General features: G+C 39.6%; 2 protein-coding genes across 7 annotated transcripts in view; one reads left to right on the top strand and one right to left on the bottom strand.

Annotated features, from left to right (window-relative positions):
- The window catches only part of WASHC5 (WASH complex subunit 5), a 56,447-nt gene extending 41,287 nt beyond the window's left edge, over window positions 1-15,160 (bottom strand). Inside the window, exons 1-8 of the mRNA XM_059901162.1 lie at window positions 15,000-15,160; window positions 9,328-9,638; window positions 8,393-8,538; window positions 7,624-7,708; window positions 6,904-7,004; window positions 4,669-4,861; window positions 2,235-2,387; window positions 646-759 (exon numbers count right to left, since the gene is read on the bottom strand). Of these exons, the coding sequence (XP_059757145.1) occupies window positions 646-759; window positions 2,235-2,387; window positions 4,669-4,861; window positions 6,904-7,004; window positions 7,624-7,708; window positions 8,393-8,538; window positions 9,328-9,513 (978 nt within the window). The 5' untranslated portion in view covers window positions 9,514-9,638; window positions 15,000-15,160. The remainder of the gene's footprint in view (window positions 1-645; window positions 760-2,234; window positions 2,388-4,668; window positions 4,862-6,903; window positions 7,005-7,623; window positions 7,709-8,392; window positions 8,539-9,327; window positions 9,639-14,999) is intronic.
- Window positions 15,161-15,225: 65 nt separating this feature from the next.
- The window catches only part of NSMCE2 (NSE2 (MMS21) homolog, SMC5-SMC6 complex SUMO ligase), a 243,482-nt gene continuing 237,419 nt past the window's right edge, over window positions 15,226-21,288 (top strand). For all 6 annotated transcript variants that reach the window (XM_059902075.1, XM_059902074.1, XM_059902076.1 and 3 more), the window contains exon 1: window positions 15,226-15,344. The gene's annotated coding sequence lies outside the window, so the exon portion shown is untranslated. The remainder of the gene's footprint in view (window positions 15,345-21,288) is intronic.

Here is a 21,288-nt window from a genome sequence, read left to right as displayed (position 1 = left end):
TTTGGAAACTCAAAAACTCAGACAGACAGGTTGAGGAAGATAATCACTGTTTAGAAATATCAAGTATGCTCCCCAATAAAAAGATTTTATTTTGATTCTTCTGTTTACTCAGGTATTTACTTCCTTCTGCCCTGGGTTCTCATCAGAGAGACAGAATATAGCCATTTCAACTTTAAGGAGATGCCTGTCTTTAGTCTTGTTGCTTACTTCACACACCAGAAATGATGAGCTTCAATTACAGTGAAAGGGTATATTGTCCATATCCAGTTACCATCTTCAACACTCATCCTACTGACGAAAACATTAAAATTCTAGCTACTAGTGAAGGGAGCTCTGTCCATGAGGACACAGTCTTTAAGCAGGAGTAAATGAAGTCACCTGGGGCCAGATGTCACACTGGTTCATTTTAGGGTGTTGAATCTTCCTCAGGATCCAAGGCTCCAATTTATACAGCCCACATAAGTTAAAAATCTACAATTACCTCTCTTATTCCAATGTGCAAAATTCACGTTTCATTAATCCTTGCACTAAAATGTCTATGTGGGCATCTTCCAAATCGATTAGGAAATCTACTTGGCTCATTTCCTATGCCATTAAAGCAGGTGTGCAGTTGTTTGAGAATCCTCCCAATTAGGCAGAACCTACCTGTTCTCTGACGTTTGAAAGGTCCAGGGTATTGTTTAAAGCAGTTTTTGCAGCTTTGTAGGGTTCCCAAGCATCTGCTAGATTAACTGTGATCCCCATGTAAATACTAATTACCTGAAAGAGGAGACAATCGTTCAGTATTTGTTAAATATCTACTCACTTCAAGGCAAGGGGCTGGGAAAATACAAAGTTATAGAAGACATCACCCACTCCTTCAAGTTTAAATGCCATTCCAGTGAAAAACCAAGATTTTCCAAATATTCAGGGAAGTGTTTTTCTTATGAGCACTTGGGAAAAAGAGTGACTATTAAATGTTGCTATTCATGGGAAAATAACTAAAACAAGGTTTTCCTTTCAAACTGCTGTGTGTAAGATTCCTAGATGAAGAAAAATGAAAGGGGAAAGAAAAGTAGACACTTTGACTGGAGTAGTGGTTTTCCCAAACATTTTCATCTCACCTTTATACTCTTAAAATCAAACTAAACTTGTCCCCCAAATTTTTGTGAGCAGAGTGGCATTGTGTTTCACATTTATTCTTTTTAAAATTATATGCAATCCCTCTTTATCCCTATTAATATTTTCCTTTAAAACTCTTTGTGGTCTAATATTTTCTCACTAGCTTTTTATTGGTTGGCATTTGTCTGGCATATCATTTATTTTATTTATTTTTTTAAATTCCTTTATTTTCAGTGTGCCAGGGTGCTTTTTCAGGAATGTATCTTGTAAGTATCATGTAATTGGACTTTGACCTTCCTTAATACTAAACGTGTTTCTGAGTACAGCATTATGGACAGAACCTCTTTGTTAAGCTTAGGCAAATGAAGCCAGACTCTCAGAACTTTCCTCTTGGCTACTCAACTCCCAGCACATGGGTATGATTCATCTGTGGATAGGAAGCATCACCTCCTAATTGTAGGCTGCTCTTCTCACCAGTAAAGCTCCTCATTCAGGTCCCTCATAATAGCTGGTAAGAAGTGAAATAAAATCTGCTCCCTGAGAATGTGATCCAATTCACTGTACTTTGTTAAAACCTCTATGTGCAAAGAAAACATTTCATACATATTAAGTACAATGTCAGTTTTAAACCTTTAAGAATTAATATTTTTAAGTGAAATAATGTTTAAAAAGTTATAAGCACATCCTTGCAGTAATGTAAACCTTGGCCCCATCAACATTAGCTTATAGATAAAACTTACTATAAATGTGCAATTCCTATTCACAAAGTGACAAATTAGATAAATTCTGCTAGCTTAGATTCATAAAATAGAAAAGAATAAAGAAATGCTTATGTAACTTCGTTGCAATCTCAGTAGCTAAAGCGAGATACATTTTAACACGAGGTTTTACCTTGAGACTATACATTTAAAGAAAAAAAAAACACAAATGGGAGCTTCAGGAAATTTTACTGACTAATTTATTCCTTCCTGATTTATGAAATACTCAACAGACTTAAAGTAATTTTACTTAAGTGAGTTTATGTTTCATTATTTCAACATTATGACCTTTGGATTACAGGCCAAAAGAATGGAAAAATCAGTTCTCCAGCAAGTTTATCATAGAGAAAAAAAAAGACTAATAGCAATACTTGCCCAATTATCTGGAAAGTATTTATCCACTATCTCTCTCATTTTTGCTTGATGGGTATGAAGAATGGAAGGCTCAAAGTAGAGAATTACATACAACATGGCGGCCTGATTTGCCAGAGCTGTGCTCCGATGTTCTGGCAATGGATACGCTGAGACCTGCAAGACAGAGACCAGACCAGGAGAGGCAGATGTTAGCAACAGCTGAACTTACATGTGCCAAATAAATGACCTAGTTCTAGGACACATCAGCCTCTCAAAAGTCCATCTCCTTTGAGGATCCCGGGCACTGGAAACAATTCTCAGATTATGGCATTGGGAACCAGGACCTTCTTTCTTATCTCTAGCCACATGACATTCTCTTGACTATCCCTGACTCTGCTGCAATTCTAACTCTTTTCCCTAAAAAAAGAAAAAAAATTTAACCCTGCGTCTCCCACTAGTTGTCCATTTCTGTGTCTCTCCCATCACAGACAAGCTCTTAGAACTGGCAGATTCCACACTCACTGGTGCTCTCACTTCCTGTTTATTCTTCAACTCACTGACATTTGATCTCCACCATCACCTCCATCATGGAACTCCCTAAGGCCACTCATAACCTCACAGTCAGCTAGTTCAATGGACTCTTTTTAGCACTCTCACTTAAATTCTCTGAGGAATGAAATTCTCTCCTCCTTTGGTTTCCCAGACACCACTCTCTCTTCTCAGTCTGCTTGCTTTGTGTTCTGCTTCTCTGTCTTTTACATGCTGCTGAGTCCCAGGGCTCCATTGCCTCACGTATTAGGAATCTCTGGCTCCACGTAGTACAAAGCGCCTCGAGGACCATGAGCAGAGAGGGAGGAAATTATTACAAGGACAGACACAGCAATGTCTCATGGAGCCCACAGGCAGGAATGTGGTCAGGTCTTGGGAAGCGCCTGGAGCTTCGAACCAGAAAGGCTTCACTGTTTCTCCCCTGGATGTGTTTGCTCAACTTTTCTCTCTCTCCAGACTGTTCTCCATCACATGGCAGAATGAGGCTGCCCAAACTCCAAGTCTTGCATGTTGTGGGTAAACCCCTGTCCAGAAATTGTTTCTCAGGTCCAATTCCAAATTACCTGGAGACAGGGAATCTGATCCATCTTGGGTCAAGTGACTGGCCCTGGTCCAATCAGCTAGGGACAGGGGAGGTGGAGGGCAGAGAGGGGGTGGACAAACAGCACAACCACAGCTCAACCCCTGTGCTAATAGAGGTCACGGGGCAAGGAGAAAACTGAAACACATTGCCTTGAGACATGGACAAAATGGACCGCCTAAGAGGCAGAAGGGTTAATAGAAGAGTTAACGAGAGGCAGTAAAGAAACAGCGTGGGCTTTGAAATCATACAGGCCTGCATTCAAATTATGGTTCTGTTGCCTACTTATGTGATGTTGTGAAAATTATGTAAGCTCTCTAAGCCTTGTTTTTCTCAACAGCAACATGAGGATAGTGCTGTCTATTTTGAAAGATTATTGTGAAAAATAGAGAAAACAGTATTCGAAAAAAACCTCCTATGATTCTGGTTCATGTTGAATTCTCAATAAATGGAAACAAATATTATGGAGACCTGGAATCTGCAGGTAGCTCCTCATTTTGAGTTGTCTTAAAAAACCAAACAAAACAAATAACAACCAAAAACTCTTTATTTACACTTAACATGTTCATACAAAAAACTAGCAGGCTACCTAAGAACTGTACAGAACAGGTGTGCTCTGTAATAAATGATATCCAGTTATCATAGGTCCAACTCTTTACTCTCTTTTAGTAAGAAAAAATATATATAATACATAAAATTATGTTTTCTTTAGGAAAGTGAAGTCAAATGGTAACTTTCTCTGGTACCATTTTGAGTGAGTGAATGATACACATACTGGAGAGGAAAGTGAGCCTTTCCAACCCTGCTCATGCTGCCTCATTTGCCTGGGCTGCCCGGACATCCCCTTTGTCACCTGTTGCGATCTTGCTGCCCCTGTCACATGCTTCACGACACTCTGCGCTTCCCCTAAGATAACACCCATCTTGGTTTACTGGAATTCTTTTGTCTGTCTTCTTTCTTCAGCTACAAGCTCATTATGAGTAGGGACCAGGGCCTGCCTTCTTCAGCAATGGATCCCCAGCACCAAGCACACGGACAGCCACATACTGCACACTCAGCAATCATTTCTTAACTGAATGCCTAAAAGAATGCATCTTCTTTCCAAATATAGCTCAAATCTCATCTCCTCCTTGAAATCTCTAATTCTGCCCTAATTAATATCCCTCTTTCCTTAACAATTCCAAGGCACAACTCAGAAAGTTTTAAATCGTTTCTAGCTGCTTTTACTCTTTTGAGGAAGGAGAAAAGAAAGGAGCAATTGAGGAGGAAGGCGAAATCAGTCTTTTAAACTATTAAGATAGATTTAATAATAGACTTAATCCCCACCTGGTTGTAAATATCATCAGATCTTAGCCGACCGATGACCATGCTGATGAAGGTCTCGTTGATAGGCACCCTCTGGAAGTAACTCTCAGGATAGTTGGGTGGTCTTTTGGCTCCTGGTTGGCTCGAATAACCTGTACTTCGAAGCAGCTTACAAATATCATCCATATTCGAATCAGCAGAAGATCGAGCAGCACTGAGCCATGTTCACAATGGGAAATAAAGGGCCAAACAAACCGCATATATTAGAAATGCAAAGTCCAGCAAAGCAGAAGAATTTCAGTATAACTTGACTTTATATAATTTTAGATATGACTGTAGGTCAATTTATAGCCCTAAAATTCAAAATTATATTTTCAAAAAGCCTGTTGTAATATACCAAACTGATAAGATGGGTTCCTGTATGTATGTACAGTTTTATGTGAAGGTCCATGATCCATTTCCCAAAATCCTTGGGGCTGGATTTGTTTCAGAATACAGCACTTTTCAAATATAAGAAAGTAATATGATACATATATCATGTACGATATAATACTCCAGCAGGGTCTTAGATGGCATTCCATGATCAAGATATATTAATATTTCTACAGTAAAATTTATGAACATTCACACAAGTGAGATAAATAAAGACTGTCTATAGCCTCATGTCTGCTCCAGTCAGGTGCTGACTCCAAAAGATTTCAAGTTAGGTCAGGTTTTGCTGCCAACGTAGTTACTCTGTATGCATGTTGTGCATGTGTGTATGTTCATATATTTTTGCCAGAGTTCTTTGGATTTCAAAATTGTGGATAAAGAATGTGCACCAATTTCCATAAACTTAAACAATAATTTTAAAAAATTCTATCAATTTCAAGTGGGATATACTAACTGGTTTTTTTTGGCAAGATGTACCTTCTACAGAGATTTAAGCAGAACATCTGTGATTTTTCTGGTGGCTTGAAGTAGTAATCCCCCAAAGAGACTCAATCTTAGACTCGAAGATGACCTCCTATCTGATGTAAGAATCTCCTTTACTACTGCTCTGACTTGTAATTGTTCAGTGTCTCTTCAGTAGTGGATCCTCACATTCTAATGAATTAGCCATTATACCCTAAGGGACAAAGCCGGATTGTCAAAGCTGGGCTTGATTAGCAAATTTTTTTCTTCTTCTTCATGTTGTTTACTGTTTTTGTTTTTCCAGGTACTTTCAGAAATAGAGGCAAGACCATTCATAGCCCATTTTAAAAAACATGGATGGTAAAACAGCTCATGGTCAAACTGATGTGAATGAATTACACATGCTGGTGGATACTCTCCTCACATCCTGATAAAGCTAAAGGAACAGCTAGCTGAGCAGCCTAATTTACGGCTGAGAAGGCAGCAGAACCAAGTGTGGCTGAAAATACAGCATCCCCAAACAATCCCTCTCTGTTGAGGATCTGCCTCCTTTGCCCTATTTATTTTGTCCTAATTTGTAAGTTTGAAAATGTTAATTCTAGCCTGCACATCTTTAGCCCAAGTTCCTGACTCCTGCTTATTAACTGTTTCTTCCCCGAATCTTGACTATTTCTGACATTGACCTTGTATCCAGATCCTGACTCATTTATTTAACAAACTGAAAACTGTACGTTAGGGACTGAAATCACAGTTGGTTAAGGTGGGTCCTGTTTTTAAGACCCTGCTTCTTGAAGTCATAGCTCTGTAAAGACACATGTAACACATGGTTGGGATGCGTGTTACTGTTTGTTCTGTTGTTGGTTCTACATATACATGGGTAAGAACTCACTTTCAACCTGGCCCTGAATGATAACTTTTCAAAATGTATCAACCTGAAAATGATAACAGAAAACTCATTCATTTCCTTACATCTGCCAAGGAGTAGTATTTGAAAACTTGAAAACAAAATTCATTAGACTTCCAAAATTCCCAAATTTATCTTTCAGGTAAGGAAAATTCACATTCCTTTTAAAAAAAACTGAGGTATCATGATGGACATGATAAGCTATATATCTCTAATAATCTATAATAAATTACTCTATATATACTAGATTATATGACATATAATCTATTATAATGATGATATAAAACACAGATTGTTATATTTCTACATTATGTATTATACTTAGAAGTGATAAGAATCTTACACTTTTGCATTCTAGATCATATTGCTGCTGTTCACAATAAAAGGAGGATGGAAACCTACACTGTACTTTACCAATGGCAGTGCTTTTGGAGGGTGTAGTCTTAGCCCAGGGATACCTGTATCGATAGTAAGAAACGAGCATTCTCTCTCTGATTTCTCCTTCAATCTTTTGGTCGATGACCAGGAGCATAACTCCATATAAGTACAGTGCTTCACACTATGAAGAGAAAAAGACAACAGCCAAGTTCACAGGAGTACACATGCTTATGGAGTGAAGCTGATAATGTATAAAAGGAGAACTCTGCTCTGGTTCCTCCTAAAAACTTTATATTACAAGGAGAATGCAGGTTCCCCCCAAAGGGTTCTCACCTTCTGTACAGAATGAGCTTTGAAAAGTTTATGCAAGATAAAGTTTAATTTACAATGACTATCTTTCAGTTGGTCTATTTTTCATATTTTGCTTGGGATACCAAAATGGAATCCCAATATTATGAATACATAATAAGTCATTCACTTATTTAACAAACATTTCTTAAGTGATCATGATGTACTAGGTACCAGGCTAGATGTCTGGGATGCAAAAGATAAAGAAGATAGTATTGTTACACTGAGGAAGCTCATAACCTGCACATAATCTTTATTCACTTGTAGCTCTGCTCAAAGTCTACTATGTTCTAAATTCAGACAAAGACCTGCCAGTTAGAAGATAATTATCAGTCTATTTTGCTTCTCCTTAAAGAAGGATACACTGTATGTATTTGTGACTTACAGGAAAAAAAGTAACGCTAAGTTTGACATTCTTGATTTTTTAATTTTAAATGGTCACTACTACTTACTAGAAGTTGTTTTCCATCTTCATTGAGAAGCACCGTTTCTAAGGTTTGCTGAATATAAACACCTTCATTGAGATCATCTAGATATCTAGAAATGAAACCCCAGAGCAAGTTATTCATTGATAATAAAAATGTTAATACCTTTGAAGAAGGACAGTAAAGATTTTTAAAAGATTAGGCAAGATATCAGGCATTCTGGCCTTCAAATACTTTGTGGCCATTCATGCTCTTAGGAACAGATTTGTGAGCAGGAACTCATAGTGATCAGGGCCACAGATTATTTATGGCCACTCCAAGTAAAAGGAATATTCCATAGTCTTGATTTATGAATTACAGGTATCTTGGGAATAATGGCATAAGAACATGGACTAGTTAGTTTAAAAGCTAATGAGTAATGAATTCTTAAGGGCTAGAAGGAAGACAATATTGTCTGGTGAGGGATAAGAAGGAAGGCTATGGTTACCAACGCTACAAAAATAAGTTCCTTTTTTTTTTCACTTCTCATATATAATAAACTAAATTAGGATCAAGATTGAAAGCCAACTGACTTGGTACAAAGCAAGATGATTATAATACTTAACAAGAGCAGGAAATTATATTAAAACTCTAAAATACTTAAGATGACCAGTGCCACAGGAAGGAAAAGACAATTATACACGGTATAAGCTAGTAAATTTCTTAGTAACTCAGAAAGACATACATGTTCTAGTCCATCCCTTCTCCCTCTCCACTATTTACTATCAAAATAAGCTATGACTAAATTAGTCAATACCTGTTTAAGTCTACAATATATTTATGCACACTTTGAAATGCTAAATAAAATCTGGTCACAATTTCTGTGTTGTTTTCCCGAAACTCTTCATCTAAATCCTGTAGCTCTGGCTTAGCTTCCAGTTTGCTTTCCCATAATTCTGGACCCTAAGAAGAAAAACACATTTATGTGAAACATCAAGAAAAGAGTCACAAACCAATAGAATTATTGGTAACAATTTCAAAATAGTCTTTTAAAAATTTGTTCCTCATAGTTTTGAACTTCAGCAGGTTATTAGCATAGTGGATTTTGGGAAAGGGGAAATCGAAGTATAATTTTCAGCAGCTTATATGAAATCATATTCCCATTTTATAGCTAAATCTACCTGCAAATTTCATACTCTTGGGGCATGGTCTAAATGGAATCTACCAATGGTCTGAGGCTTACAAGTTATTCTGGACTTAAAGAAAACTTTATTTTTGAAATATTTGAACACAGGAAATTGTATAAATTTTTTATTATATTCTGTACTTATACCAATAAAAGTTAATGCATCTCAAAAAAAAAAATTTGTTCCTATGCCTCAAAAGGGATATCAAAAATTGAAAGCAGAGGAACAGAAAGTAATGAAGATATCAGAAGCATAGATATAAAATCCCTTTTAAAGAAATGGACTTGAATTGCAACCACAATTGACATGCTTTTAAGTGTGGGGTACTTCAATGTGAAATACATTATACCAAAGTTATCTTTTTAAAATTTGATTATATTGTGTTAGGGCTTCCACACAGTATGTTTATATTATTTTAAAGTTAGCTGATACTAAATTTGGTTGAAAAGCTTTTCTTTTTAACTCCTCCTCCATAATTATTTAACCTCTCAGAGTCTCCTGGTTTCCAAAGAAAGCATGCTTTTTGTAGAAAAGACTGGTAAGAAAAGCTGTTGAGGAAGATTACCTTAAAATAGCTGAAATCAAATATAATATCTCCATATTTCTGTTGATCAGCTCGGTCTTTTAACCTGAATACAGCAGGAATAAACTCAGAGAGCCTCAGAAGTTCAGCAATGATGGCATTGCCACAGGAAACAATCCTTAGGATTGCTTGGCCACAGAGGTTATTCTCAGCCAAAAAGTCCAACATCGTGAGGATAATCAACTACTCTGTGCCCAGCCACAGGGAAATGTGTAACTGGCTTCAGAGCAGGGGTCTGTAAATCATCAGATGAAACCAGGTCTGCAGAAACACAGGCCGCTCCATTAAAGGACCTGCATCCAAAAAAAAAAAGAAGTATGAAAATCTCCATTTTTTTAAGGAACCGTGTGAAACACACACACAATATTTTTCTTCCAAACTCACTGAAAAAAAATTATAACACGTGAGTTCTGATATGGAGGGAGGCATTTATTTTCCACCCTTCATGTTTTCCTTGTAGAGGGACTTTGCTAAATTGCTACTTTTGGCCTCTTTCTCAACGCTTTATTCACGTCTCTCCATGAGAAAAGACCTGATGTAGCTGATCCCTGAGCTTGGGAGAAGGTTCCAAGGTGCCCTAAATTGGGAACAGATTATTAAATTTTCCTTATAGGAATTGTACCACTTCTTTTACCTTTGGGAAAAGATAACTATGTCCTAAAATCTACTAGAATTAGATGAGGGAACAACCTTTAAAAATGTTTTTTCAGGGAATTCCCTGGCAGTCCAGTGGTTAGGACTCCGTGCTCTTACTGCTGAGGGCCTGGGTTCAATCCCTGGTTGGGAAACTAGATCCCACAAGCTGCGTGGCACAGCCAAAAAAAGAGAAAAAAAAGTTTTTTTCATATGTCAAGTATGGGAGGTCCTGTTATTGAGACTAATATATGCCTGAGAAATGTGACAGGGTGATTCTAAAAGTAAGGACAACTATTTCAATGCTAAGCAGTGGAGAAGTTCTGTTTAGGAATGTATCTTCAAATGATACCATCAAAACTTCTGACAGTAAGTTTTATGCTTAACAAAATTGAGAGTAAAATTGCAGAAACTCTGTATTCAGTGGACAAACCAAGAACGAGTCAAAAGCTGACTTCATCAAATCGTCATTTCGATAATACAGTGTTTTGTACTCCACAGTTGTCTTTCATAGTATGATCTTTAAATGGGTAATTTTTGCAAAAAATTTCCAAGGCATCATTCATTTTTCCAAAGGGCTCTCCCAATTCTTTTTCACCTCATTATCTTTTGAAGTGTTAATTGTGTCATAATCTTTGTTGCATTTCTCTCCTCTAATTGTTAATTTAGCTAGGTCATCAATTGTGAACTTCATGGAAGCCTGAATTATTTTTCAACTTCATAAAGGCCTGTGACTTCCCAATATTTGCACTTTCACTTGGCATTGGGATCCTGCTCTATCAACATGATGTCAACAATTAAGAAAACTGACCAAGGGACTTCCCTGGTAGCCCCATGGTTAAGACTCCGTGCTCCCAGTGCAGGAGGCACGGGTTCGATCCCTGCTTGGGGAACTAAGATCCCCACATGCTGCATGACCTGGCCAAAAAAAAAAAAGGAAGACTGACCAAAAAGTAAGAAAAGTAAGAATTTACTGACCGAATAGACAGTTTTGGACAAGGATATCTGAATGAGGACTAATGTTACAAGTGGTCAGTTTATTAAGATGTTTACATCAATGCCAACTTTTATTCTCATACGTGGTCTAAGTTTAGAGACTCAAATAATGAAGCCCTCACTGTACATGAAACCAGAATGTGGAAAGACTTCTGACTTCCTCTGTAGCCACAGCAAAACATTCCTCAATGCCTGTCACACATTTTTAAAGTTCACCCACGTGATGAGCTACCTACTGTAGTTATCTATTACCTGGAAGCTTTGTATAACCCTTAAGGGTTTTCTTTTTTCCTTTTGGAAGTTTCTATCATTGATTCAAAATTTAGAAATGTCTTAATTTACTGGGATGTGTGGCAGCAACTGTTGGCTCCTCAACAGTACTTCCCACTCACCTACTCCTTTCTTATTCTAGAGGACAAAACAGTCAGATCCTCAGTTTCCCTCCCTTGAAGCCAGGTTAGACATGTGACTCACTTTTGACCAATGAGATAGAAGAAGTCTATGGTAAACTTCTAGGAAATATTTTTTTTTCTCCAGCTACAAGGAGAGAGGCACATCAAGAGAAATTTCTCTTGTTGCTCTGGCTATCCCTTCTTCTTGCCTCTGAGTGTGGTCCAGTGAATATCTGGTGCCTGAAGCTGCAGTAGCCACCTTGAGACCATGAGGTAACAGGCCTAAGAGAAAAAACGCCAAGAACCTGCAGACTGTGGTGTGGAAGGAATCTAAATTCTTATCGATGTTACTGATTCCTTGATTCAACTGTGGCACTACCTACCTCTGTAATCCTTGTTAAATGGACTGCTTTTATGGTTTACCTAATGTTAATTGGGTTCTGGATTATATGCAGGTGAAAGCATTTCCAATGATACAGATTCACTTATTCAGCAAATATCTACCCAGTGCCTACTATGTGCCAAGCACTGTTTTAGGACCTGAGGCTACCGTAGTGAACATAACTAAGTCCCTGCTCTCATGAAGCCTACCTACTATTGGGAGTGGGAAAGAGATAAACAAATAAATGTATTACATATCAGGCTTTGATAATGCTGTAAAGAAAAGCATGACAAAGGGATGGAGCGTGTGTTATTTTACATACAGGAGTTTGTAAAAGCCTCTCTGGTAAGATGATATTTGAGCAGAGACCAGAAGCAAGTGAGGGACCAAGCAGTAAAGGTATCTATAGCCTCTAAGATGGTCCCCAATGACCTCCACCTTCCTGTTCATTCCCTGAGTGCGACTTACTGTCTCCCATCTAAAGAAGGGAATATGGTAGATGTGAAAGATACCATTTCTGAAATGAGAGTGCAAAAAAGACTGTGACTTCTGGCTTGGGAGCCCTTTCCAGCATGTGTGTCTTGGGAGAAGCAAGTTGTCAGGTTGTGAGACAGCCCTGTGGAGGAGCCCTTGGGACGATGGAGAAGTCTGCCAACCACCACTTGAATGAGCTGGAAAATGGATCCCCCCAACCCCAGTTTGTGTTCACAGCACAGCAACCTCCCAAGAGCCCCTGAGCCAAAGGCACCCAGCTAAGCCACATAGCTGATTCTTGACCACAAACGTTAATAAGACAATAAATGCTTATTGTTTTATAGCCACTAGGTTTGAGGGTAATTTGTTAGTTTACCGATAGTGATCTAAGAGAAGGGCATTCCAGGAAGGGGTTACAAGTAAGTACTAAGGGACAGAAGCAGAGGTAGGGTAGGTGGAGTTGGGTCCCATAGCAGAGATTACTGAGAAGCCACTACAGTTGTCCAGAACTCTCTCTCATGAGGGTTGTGTATAATACACATTAAGGCATAAATTAGTAACAAGTCTGTTCAGTTTTCTCTGTGATGCTTGCTTGTTAAGCCACGTTGATCTCTAACAGGCTGAATTTCAGATTATTTCATTCCATTTTTCCCACTGAAACGGCCTGCCTTGGAAAATAAGACAAGTGAGAAAATAAAGGAAAATGAGAACAAAAGTCACCTGAAGTCCTCTGAAGACCACTAAACTAACCCAGGTCTCAGCAGGATGAAACTTTAGACTCAATTCAGAGGAGGGCAGGCTATGATGAACAGGTTTAACTGCTACCATTTGGATACCAAGATAGGACAGACAATGTGGCCAAAGAGAAAACAGCTTAAAGCAAGGCAACATGACCTGCCTTCTTTCCCAACAAACAGACAGACAGATATACTCGGCGCCTGCACGCACGTGGTCAGGGAGGCTTAGGCCTGGGATAATGACTTAAGTCAAAATTCTTGTGTGTCCAAGTCTTATTTTAATCCTTTTTACCTAAGAGTTACACTGTAGGCAACTTTCAAAATATTATTTGGCTAAAGTCTTTGGTAAATAGCCTCACTGTTGGCTGAAAAACTGGTCCTAAAGAACAGAATCTAAGAAGCATAATTAAAGATGCCTAATCATGTTGCAGTGAACTCAGAGGTAGGTGGCTTTATAGAAGATGTTAAGACTTAGTTGAGATTAAAAAAAAAATCACTCTAGAATGAGATGCAAATAACCATGGTAGAAGAAGCTATATTAAATCTTCCTTTTTTTTTGTTTTAAATTGGGGTATAGTTGCTTTACAATGTTGTGTTAGTTTCTGCTGTTCAGAGAAGTGACTCAGCTATACGTATACATATATCCCCTATTCCCTCTTTTTTGGATTTCCTTCCCATTTAGGTCACCACGGAGCACTGAGTAGAGTTCCCTGTACTATACAGCAAGTTCTCATTTGTTATCTATGTTATACATATTAGTGTATATATGTCAATCCTAATCTCCCAGTTCATCTCTCCCCCGCCCCCAACAAATCTTCCTTTTAGAGGTTCTCCTGGTGCTAGGGATGAAGACAACTCATGAAGACCAGCTTTCTCAGTACAGCCTCTCTTACTATTTGACATGAAATGAAACTAAGAGATCCCACTCAATTTCCTAATTTTGTTTTTACAAGGCACCCAGAAAAGTGGTTGTAACTTCATTTTCAAGAATTTGGTATGGAATTATGATCTTTAGTTTGGAAAGTAATCCTAGACAAAAGACAACATGCTTTCAAGGATAAAGCATGGCAACATCATACCAATTACCCAATGAGTACAGAACTGAATTCTGAAAATTAAATTGCCCTGGGAAGAACCACTCTTTATCCTACTCAGAGGACAAAAGAAGACTGATCTATTTTAATCCTTTTATAAAACCTCAGTTCCATAAAGAAGGAAGCACTGGTCTCCACCAATCCGTTATCAGGAACAAACTATAGCGGTTGTTGATCTAAAGTGACCGGCATATCTCTTCCAGAAAAGTTCTAAAATGAGCCTAATCACTCTAGTCTGAGAATCCTGAAAAAGAAAGAAGAAAAACCGGAAGGTGTTCCTTGTTGTGGGCAAAGGCAGTAAAGCCTCTCCCTCCCGCTTCTCCCAGCCATCACCTAGGCTGGAGGAAGCTCCACGCACTTGGAATCAATCAGGAGACCCGGTTCCATTACCGGCTCTGTGTTTTTTTGTTTTTTTAACTGTACGACCACAGACAAATTAGGACCCTCGAAACTATTTTTTGAAATCCAAAGGACTTTGGCATGTCATAGGTGAGGGAGTTAAGGTGCAGAGAGGAGCAATGACTTGCCCAAACTCACAGCCCGTGGTAGAACTGGAATTCAAACCCGGGTCCGTCAGACCGTAAAAGCTTCCACCAACCACTCAGGTTTCTGGAGAGTAAATGAAGAAATCACGACGTCCACAGAGCATTGCTCCCGGAAACTTGGAAGGATCAGATGCGGACTAAGCAGCTGAACATCACTTCCTAAAGCGCCAAAGAGGCGTGGAAAATTGTTTCCACCTGAATGGAGATGCAGAGCCTGGACTGCAGCAGCAGCTCCAGGAAAACCCTTAGTCCTCCACGCCAGGCTCCCTCATCCAGACCCGACCCCATGCCGCGGAAGCCCCCACCACGGCCAGCGCGGCCCAGCCCTGGGGCGGGGGAGGGGACGGGGGAGGGGACGGGGGACGCGAAGGAGGGGGCGCGCGCACACCGCCCCTACTCACCTGTCACCCGGGCCGCGCCAAGGCGCACGCGCAGGGCCGGCGGTCGCGCGCGGAGTCAGCACCCCGGCCCCCACCCCTCCGTCTCCGCAGGGGTCCTCTTCCACCCCCAGGCCTTATCCAGAGCCTGCCGGACCCCGGCTTCCGCCCCGAGCTCCCTCGGCCGTCACATGACAAAGGGGCGGAGAGCGGGGCGGGGCGTCACGTGACCACTCGCCGGCGACGACTGATGACGCCTGAGCCCGCGCTCGCCGTTTCAGCGACAGGATTAGGGAGTTAAGGAAGTAGTTGGGGGTCTTGGTGTGGGGAGTCCAGGCGCAGCCAAACGGAGCTACATCGGGCAGCCAGGTAAGGCAAGAGCGGGGCGTGGCGATGGGGAGGGTGATGGGGGGTGTTGCCTCCCTCTCGGGCTCTCCGCCGGTGCCCCGAGCTACGGTCTGTGGACCTGTGTTGTGGTCCTGGCTCTTTTCACGCCACAGCAATGAGGCTGGGGCGGTTTACCTCCCTCTCCAAGACGCCATCTCTCCATCCTTGGGCTCTATGTGTGTGGGGCAAAGATCACGAATTCTTTTTTGATTTTTTATTGAAATACAGTTGATTTACAATGTGTTAATTTTAGGTGTACAGCAAAGTGATTCAGGTAAATATATATGTATAATTATATATATAGAGAGAGAGAGTGATTCAGGTAAATGTATATATATATATATTCCTTTTCAGATTCTTTTCCTTTGTAGCTTATTAAGATATTGAATATAGTTTCCCGTGCTATACAGTAGGACCTTGTTTTGTCTATTTTATATATAGTAGTGTGAGATCACGAATTCTTGATCTAAATAAATCTGGTTTGAGCCGGCTTTCAAAGCAGGGCCTTGGGCAGATCCTTTAAATAAACTCTCTGGGCGTCAGTTTCCTTTTCTCTCCTAGAAATGGTTGTGAAGATTAAGGATAATGAGAACGAATTGTAGGGGCACCAGTTTATGGCGTGTTATAGGGAACCTAGAAATGGTGGTTTCTGTTATTGATGTAACTCTCCTAAATCTTTATTGGTCACCTATTTCGCGTGAGGAGCTGTCTTATGTTATGTGGAATCTGTCAGAATTCTAGTTTAAGTTGCTCCCAGGGTGAAAGAGTGGCAGATATGGGAGCAAGTAGTTATGATGGTTTTTAAAATAGAAAGGGAGAGGGAGAGAGAGAAAGAGGGGGATAGTGGTAGCATGAAGGAGAGAACAAGCAACTGAGAGGGCTTCATAAAGATGTAACCTTGCGTACTGAAAAAGAAGATACAGCTATGGCTGAACTTGTATAGGGCCCTGTGGATTTAAAGGAGGTCAGCACAGTATCTAAATTATTTGCCCTATGCTTACCACTTGTTGTACAGAAGGATGAGAGGAGTATTTTTATTTTTACATTAGCTAATAATTGGCCTCACCTACAGAGAATCTTATAGACCTGCTCTGGTCTGAATGTTTGTGTCCTCCTCCTACCCCCACCCCCCAATTCATATGTTGAATTCCTAAAGCTAGTGTGATGGTATTAAGAGGTAGAGCCTTTGGGAAGAGCTTAGGTCACGAGGATGGAGCCCTCCTAGTAGGCTTAATACCTTTATAAAAGAGGCTCCAGAGAGCTCCCTTGCCCCTTCTACCATGTGAAGACACAGAACTAGAAGGCCCTGGCCATGAATCACCGGATGAGGGCCTTCACCAGAATGCGACTATGCTGGTGCCTTGACCTTGGACTTCCCAACCTCCAGAACTGTGAGAAATGTTTCTGTTGTTTATACGTTATTGTGTCTGGTATTTTGTTACAGCAGCACCAACAGACAAAGGCAAGGCCTGTTAGGGAAGGCAACATAACATGCTAGGGAAAAGCTCAGGAAGTGCATAACCTTGTTTTAAACTTTCTTTGAGACCATAGGTACAGAGAACAAAACAGTCACAGTCCCCTGGGGAAGGCTCCAAAGGGGGTTAGTTTAAACCAGTGTTTCTCAACCACTGCACTGTTGACATTTGGTGCCAAATAATTCTTTGCTGTGGGGGGCTGTCCTGTGAATTATGTACTTAGCTGTACTTAGTGGGAGAAATAGGGAGAAGTGCGTTTAGTCCATCTTTCGCCTCCAGCCATTCTCTTTGCTTCTCGATCTGAATCGTTCCTCTTGATAGTGCAGAATTAACAGACGGACGTTTTCCCCACCTCTCTGCAAGTGTAAAGTTTCATTGGCGTAATGTGAATTTTGCATTCATATAATAAGGATGGCTACCATGCAGTAGATACTTTCTATTTATCCTGGATTATATTAATCCTTATATACGTTGTGTCTTAGTCAGCTCAGGCTGCTATTAAAAAAATACCATAGACTGGTGGCTTAAGCAACAGAAATTTATTTCTCACAGATTTGGAGACTGGAAGTTGGGGACCATGGTGCTGGTATGGTTGGATGCTGGTGAGGGCTCTCTTCCTGGTTTGTAGACAGCCACCTTACTGTATCTTTACATGGTGGACAGAGAGAGCAAACCCTGGTGTCTCTTCCTCTTCTAATGACACTAATCCCATCATGAGGGCTCCCCCCTCACTTAAACTTAATCAACTCCCAAAGGCTCCATCTCTATATATCATCACATTGGGAGTTAAGGTAAACATAAATTTGGGGGGGACAAAGTTACCTCAGTGTTCTCCATACTTGAATTATTTGGGGTGCTTCATAAAAATAATAGTTTCCTCCGTGTCCACTAGAGACTGATTCAATAGGTCTGAGATAGTATCCATTAATAACTATATTTTTAGTAAGTATTTCAACTGATTTTTAAGATCAGACAAGTTTGAGAAAACTACAAAATTTAATTTAGGGGACTTCCCTGATGGCGCAGTGATTAAGAATCAGCCTGCCAATGCAGGGGACGCGGGTTCGAGCCCTGGTCCGGGAAGATCCCACATGCCGCGGAGCAACTAAGCCCCTCCTCCACAACTACTGAGCCCGCGTGCCACAACTACTGAGCCTGCACTCTAGAGCCCGTGCTCCGCAACAAGAGAAGCCACCGCAATGAGAAGCCCGCGCACCACAACGAAGAGTAGCCCCCACTCACCGCAACTAGGGAAAGCCTGCGCACAGCGACGAAGACCCAATGCAGCCAAAAATAAATAAATAATAAATAAATAAATACATTTATTTGAAAAAATTTAATTTATTCTTACAATAATGCTGTGAGATAGATGTGATTATCTCCTTTTTACACGGGAGCAAACTGAAGATAGAGAAGTTAAGCAACTCAACCAGAGTGATGCAGTTTTAAGTGGGGTGGACAAGGTGGAATTTCCAGGCATTCATGTCCAAGGTCCGTTCACTTATGCGCTATTCTGTATTGCTGCTCACAGTATTGTATGAGTAACTTGATGGTAATATTTGCTCTCATTTTAAAAGATTATATGCCAGACATTATTCTGAGTGTTTTGTTATACATATGAACTCATTCAGTCCTCCCAGTAATCCTTGAAGTCAGCACTGGATCATGCCCATGTTGCAGAAAGGAAAAGTGAAGCATTGAGAGGTTAAATAACTTGCCTAAAGTTATTCAGCTACTTAATTGGCAAAATCAGTCTTCGAACTCATGTAGTCTGGTTCCAGAGGCTACAGTGTTTAACCCCTACTAGAGTTTTTAGTCATTAACCCCTACTAGTATCACCTCCATATTCTACTCTATAACGTAACTAATGTTTATTTTTAATATAAATGTGTTTCATGTTATCTTTAAGTAAAATTAATATTCCAGGAAGATATATCATGTTCATACTGTGGCTTTACTCCGTCTGGCTTACCCCCTGGTGTGTGTGTATGTGTGTGTGTGTATACACTTTGATAATTGTGTTTCCAGAACAGTGCTATCCAATGCAGTAGCCATTAGGCACATGTGGCTATTTAAAATTTGTTTTGATTTTGCATTATTTTAATATAGCAAAGCATTGACAAGAATAATGGGCAACTTATTTGATAAATTTGGTTTTATAAAAATATTTGTTGGGCTTCCGTGGTGGCGCAGTGATTGAGAGTCTGCCTGCCAATGCAGGGCACACGGGTTCGAGCCCTGGTTTGGGAGGATCCCACGTGCCGCGGAGCAGCTGGGCCCGTGAGCCACAATTGCTGAGCCTGCACGTCTGGAGCCTGTGCTCCGCAACAGGAGAGGCCGCGATAGTGAGAGGCCCGCGCACCGCGATGAAGAGTGGCCCCCGCTTGCCACAACGAGAGAAAGCCCTCGCACAGAAACGAAGACCCAACACAGCCATAAATAAATAAATAAATAAATAAATACTTTAAAAAAAACAAAAAACAAAAAAAAACAGAGGTTTCTCTCAGCCAAGGGCAAAATAGGAAATCAGAGAGATACAGCAGAAGTCAGCCAACACCCTGTTTAAAAAAAAAAAAAAAAAAAATTTGTTGAAAAGAGGCAAAAAGACAGTATGTAAAAATATTAGTGATGAAATATTTACATATATCTATTTCAAAAATTAGAATAGAAAATAGTCTCCATTTAGAAGCATTACTTCTGAGATTACCAGGTTCCCTGGCACCTGTAGTGTTTCACAATTTAAAAAAAAATCATGGTCTTCAGAGAAGAGTCATTTGAAGGTGTCAACAGTTTCACATTCATAAGCATGACGTGCAATTTTGAAGAGAATCGCAGGAAGTTCTATGAAAAATTAAAATAATAAGACCACATTGAGATAATATATCTTCAGAAAAATACTGGTGTCATAGTATTAAAGACAGATATGGCTAATAAACTGATTAATGAATGTAAATATGTAGCAAGAATAACAGTTTCTTTTTTTTTAAAGTTTTGGTAATCAATATAAAAAGATTTCTAAATCTGTTTTAATGCATGTAGATATATGTTACTATTATTTTTTAAAAGTGTAGTTGACTTCCAATATGGCTATTTAAATTTAAATTGATTAAAATTAAATAAAATTTAAAACTCAATTCCTCAGTCACGCTAATCACATCAATAGTCATGCTATTATGACTCTCAGTAATCACTGCTAATCAATAGTCACACGTGCCTAATAGCTTCTGTATTGGACAATGCAGATTATAGAACATTTTTGTCATGGCAGAAAGTTCTATTAGACAGTGCTGCTCTAGACAGTTTAGACTTACACTAGAATCAAGATTGACTAGAAAACTGAATACTTGAACCATATCGTTTGATCTTTGCAGGATTGTGTTTTTTGAGTAACAGTTGGTGTTATAATAGGTATACCCCCAAATCTAAATGGCTTTGCACAATTGAAGTTTTTTATTTCTTTCATGCATGGAGCCTGATTGGTGGGCAGTTTTCCTCCAAGCAGTGAAGTAGGAACCTAGGCTTCTTCCATTTGGTGGTCCTCTGTCTTCAGTATGTGGCTTCTAAGGTCATTGCTTGTCTGTTTCAAGCTGACAAATGGGAAAGAGTGTGGAGATAGAGTGCCGTTTTCATGGACGGGGCCTGGAAATGGCTTCTGTTTCACTGCCTTGAATTCAATCATACGGCCACACCTAACTGCAAGGAAGGCTGCAAACTGTGGTCTAGCTGTACAAGCAGGTTGAAAAGGAAATGGGTTTGGTGGGCATTGAGCTGGAATCTGCCACAAGTGTCCTGTCCTTAGCTTACCCTGAGACATAATCTAAGAAACAGTCCTCAGAAGCTTACTATTGCTGTATCATAAGAATATTACTAAGGACATTTTTCAGTGTGACTCTTACTATCTCATACGTGATGATCCATGCTGCCTTGGTTGCCATGGAAAGCCTTATTTTTCTTGAGTTCTTGGCGTACTTTATGGAGAAAGAGAATTCTGTAATTTTCACTTTTTGTTTTGCTTGTCAGGAAATCTCATAGCCGAATTTGTATTTACAAATATAGTGCTGTGTAGAATCAAAGAATCCTAAAGCTTATATGATTACATCCTAAATTTTCTCATATACTTGGTTTTCCCTTTAATCTGTTTTTTGATCCTGATTTTTATGAATTTACATGTTTTCCATCTTATTGCATATGTTTGTGTTTATATTGTGTTAACCATCCCAACTTGTTTGGTATAATAAAGTGAGATTGTAAATAAATACTGTCTTTCACCAAAACACACACATTCAAAACACCATTATTGTTGTTTTTTTTAAATTTTTTTTTATTGGGGTATAGTTGCTTTACAATGTCATGATAGTTTCTACTGTACAGTGAAGTAGAGTTCCCTGTGCTATACAGCAGGTTCTCATTAGTTATCTACTTTATACATATTAGTGTATATATGTCAATCC

Source organism: Balaenoptera ricei, chromosome 17, assembly GCF_028023285.1.
Source record: "Balaenoptera ricei isolate mBalRic1 chromosome 17, mBalRic1.hap2, whole genome shotgun sequence".
In the NCBI taxonomy this organism is placed as follows: Eukaryota; Metazoa; Chordata; class Mammalia; order Artiodactyla; family Balaenopteridae; genus Balaenoptera; species Balaenoptera ricei.
Note: the sequence above shows the minus strand (reverse complement) of the source record. Positions and strands in the feature narration are given on the sequence as shown.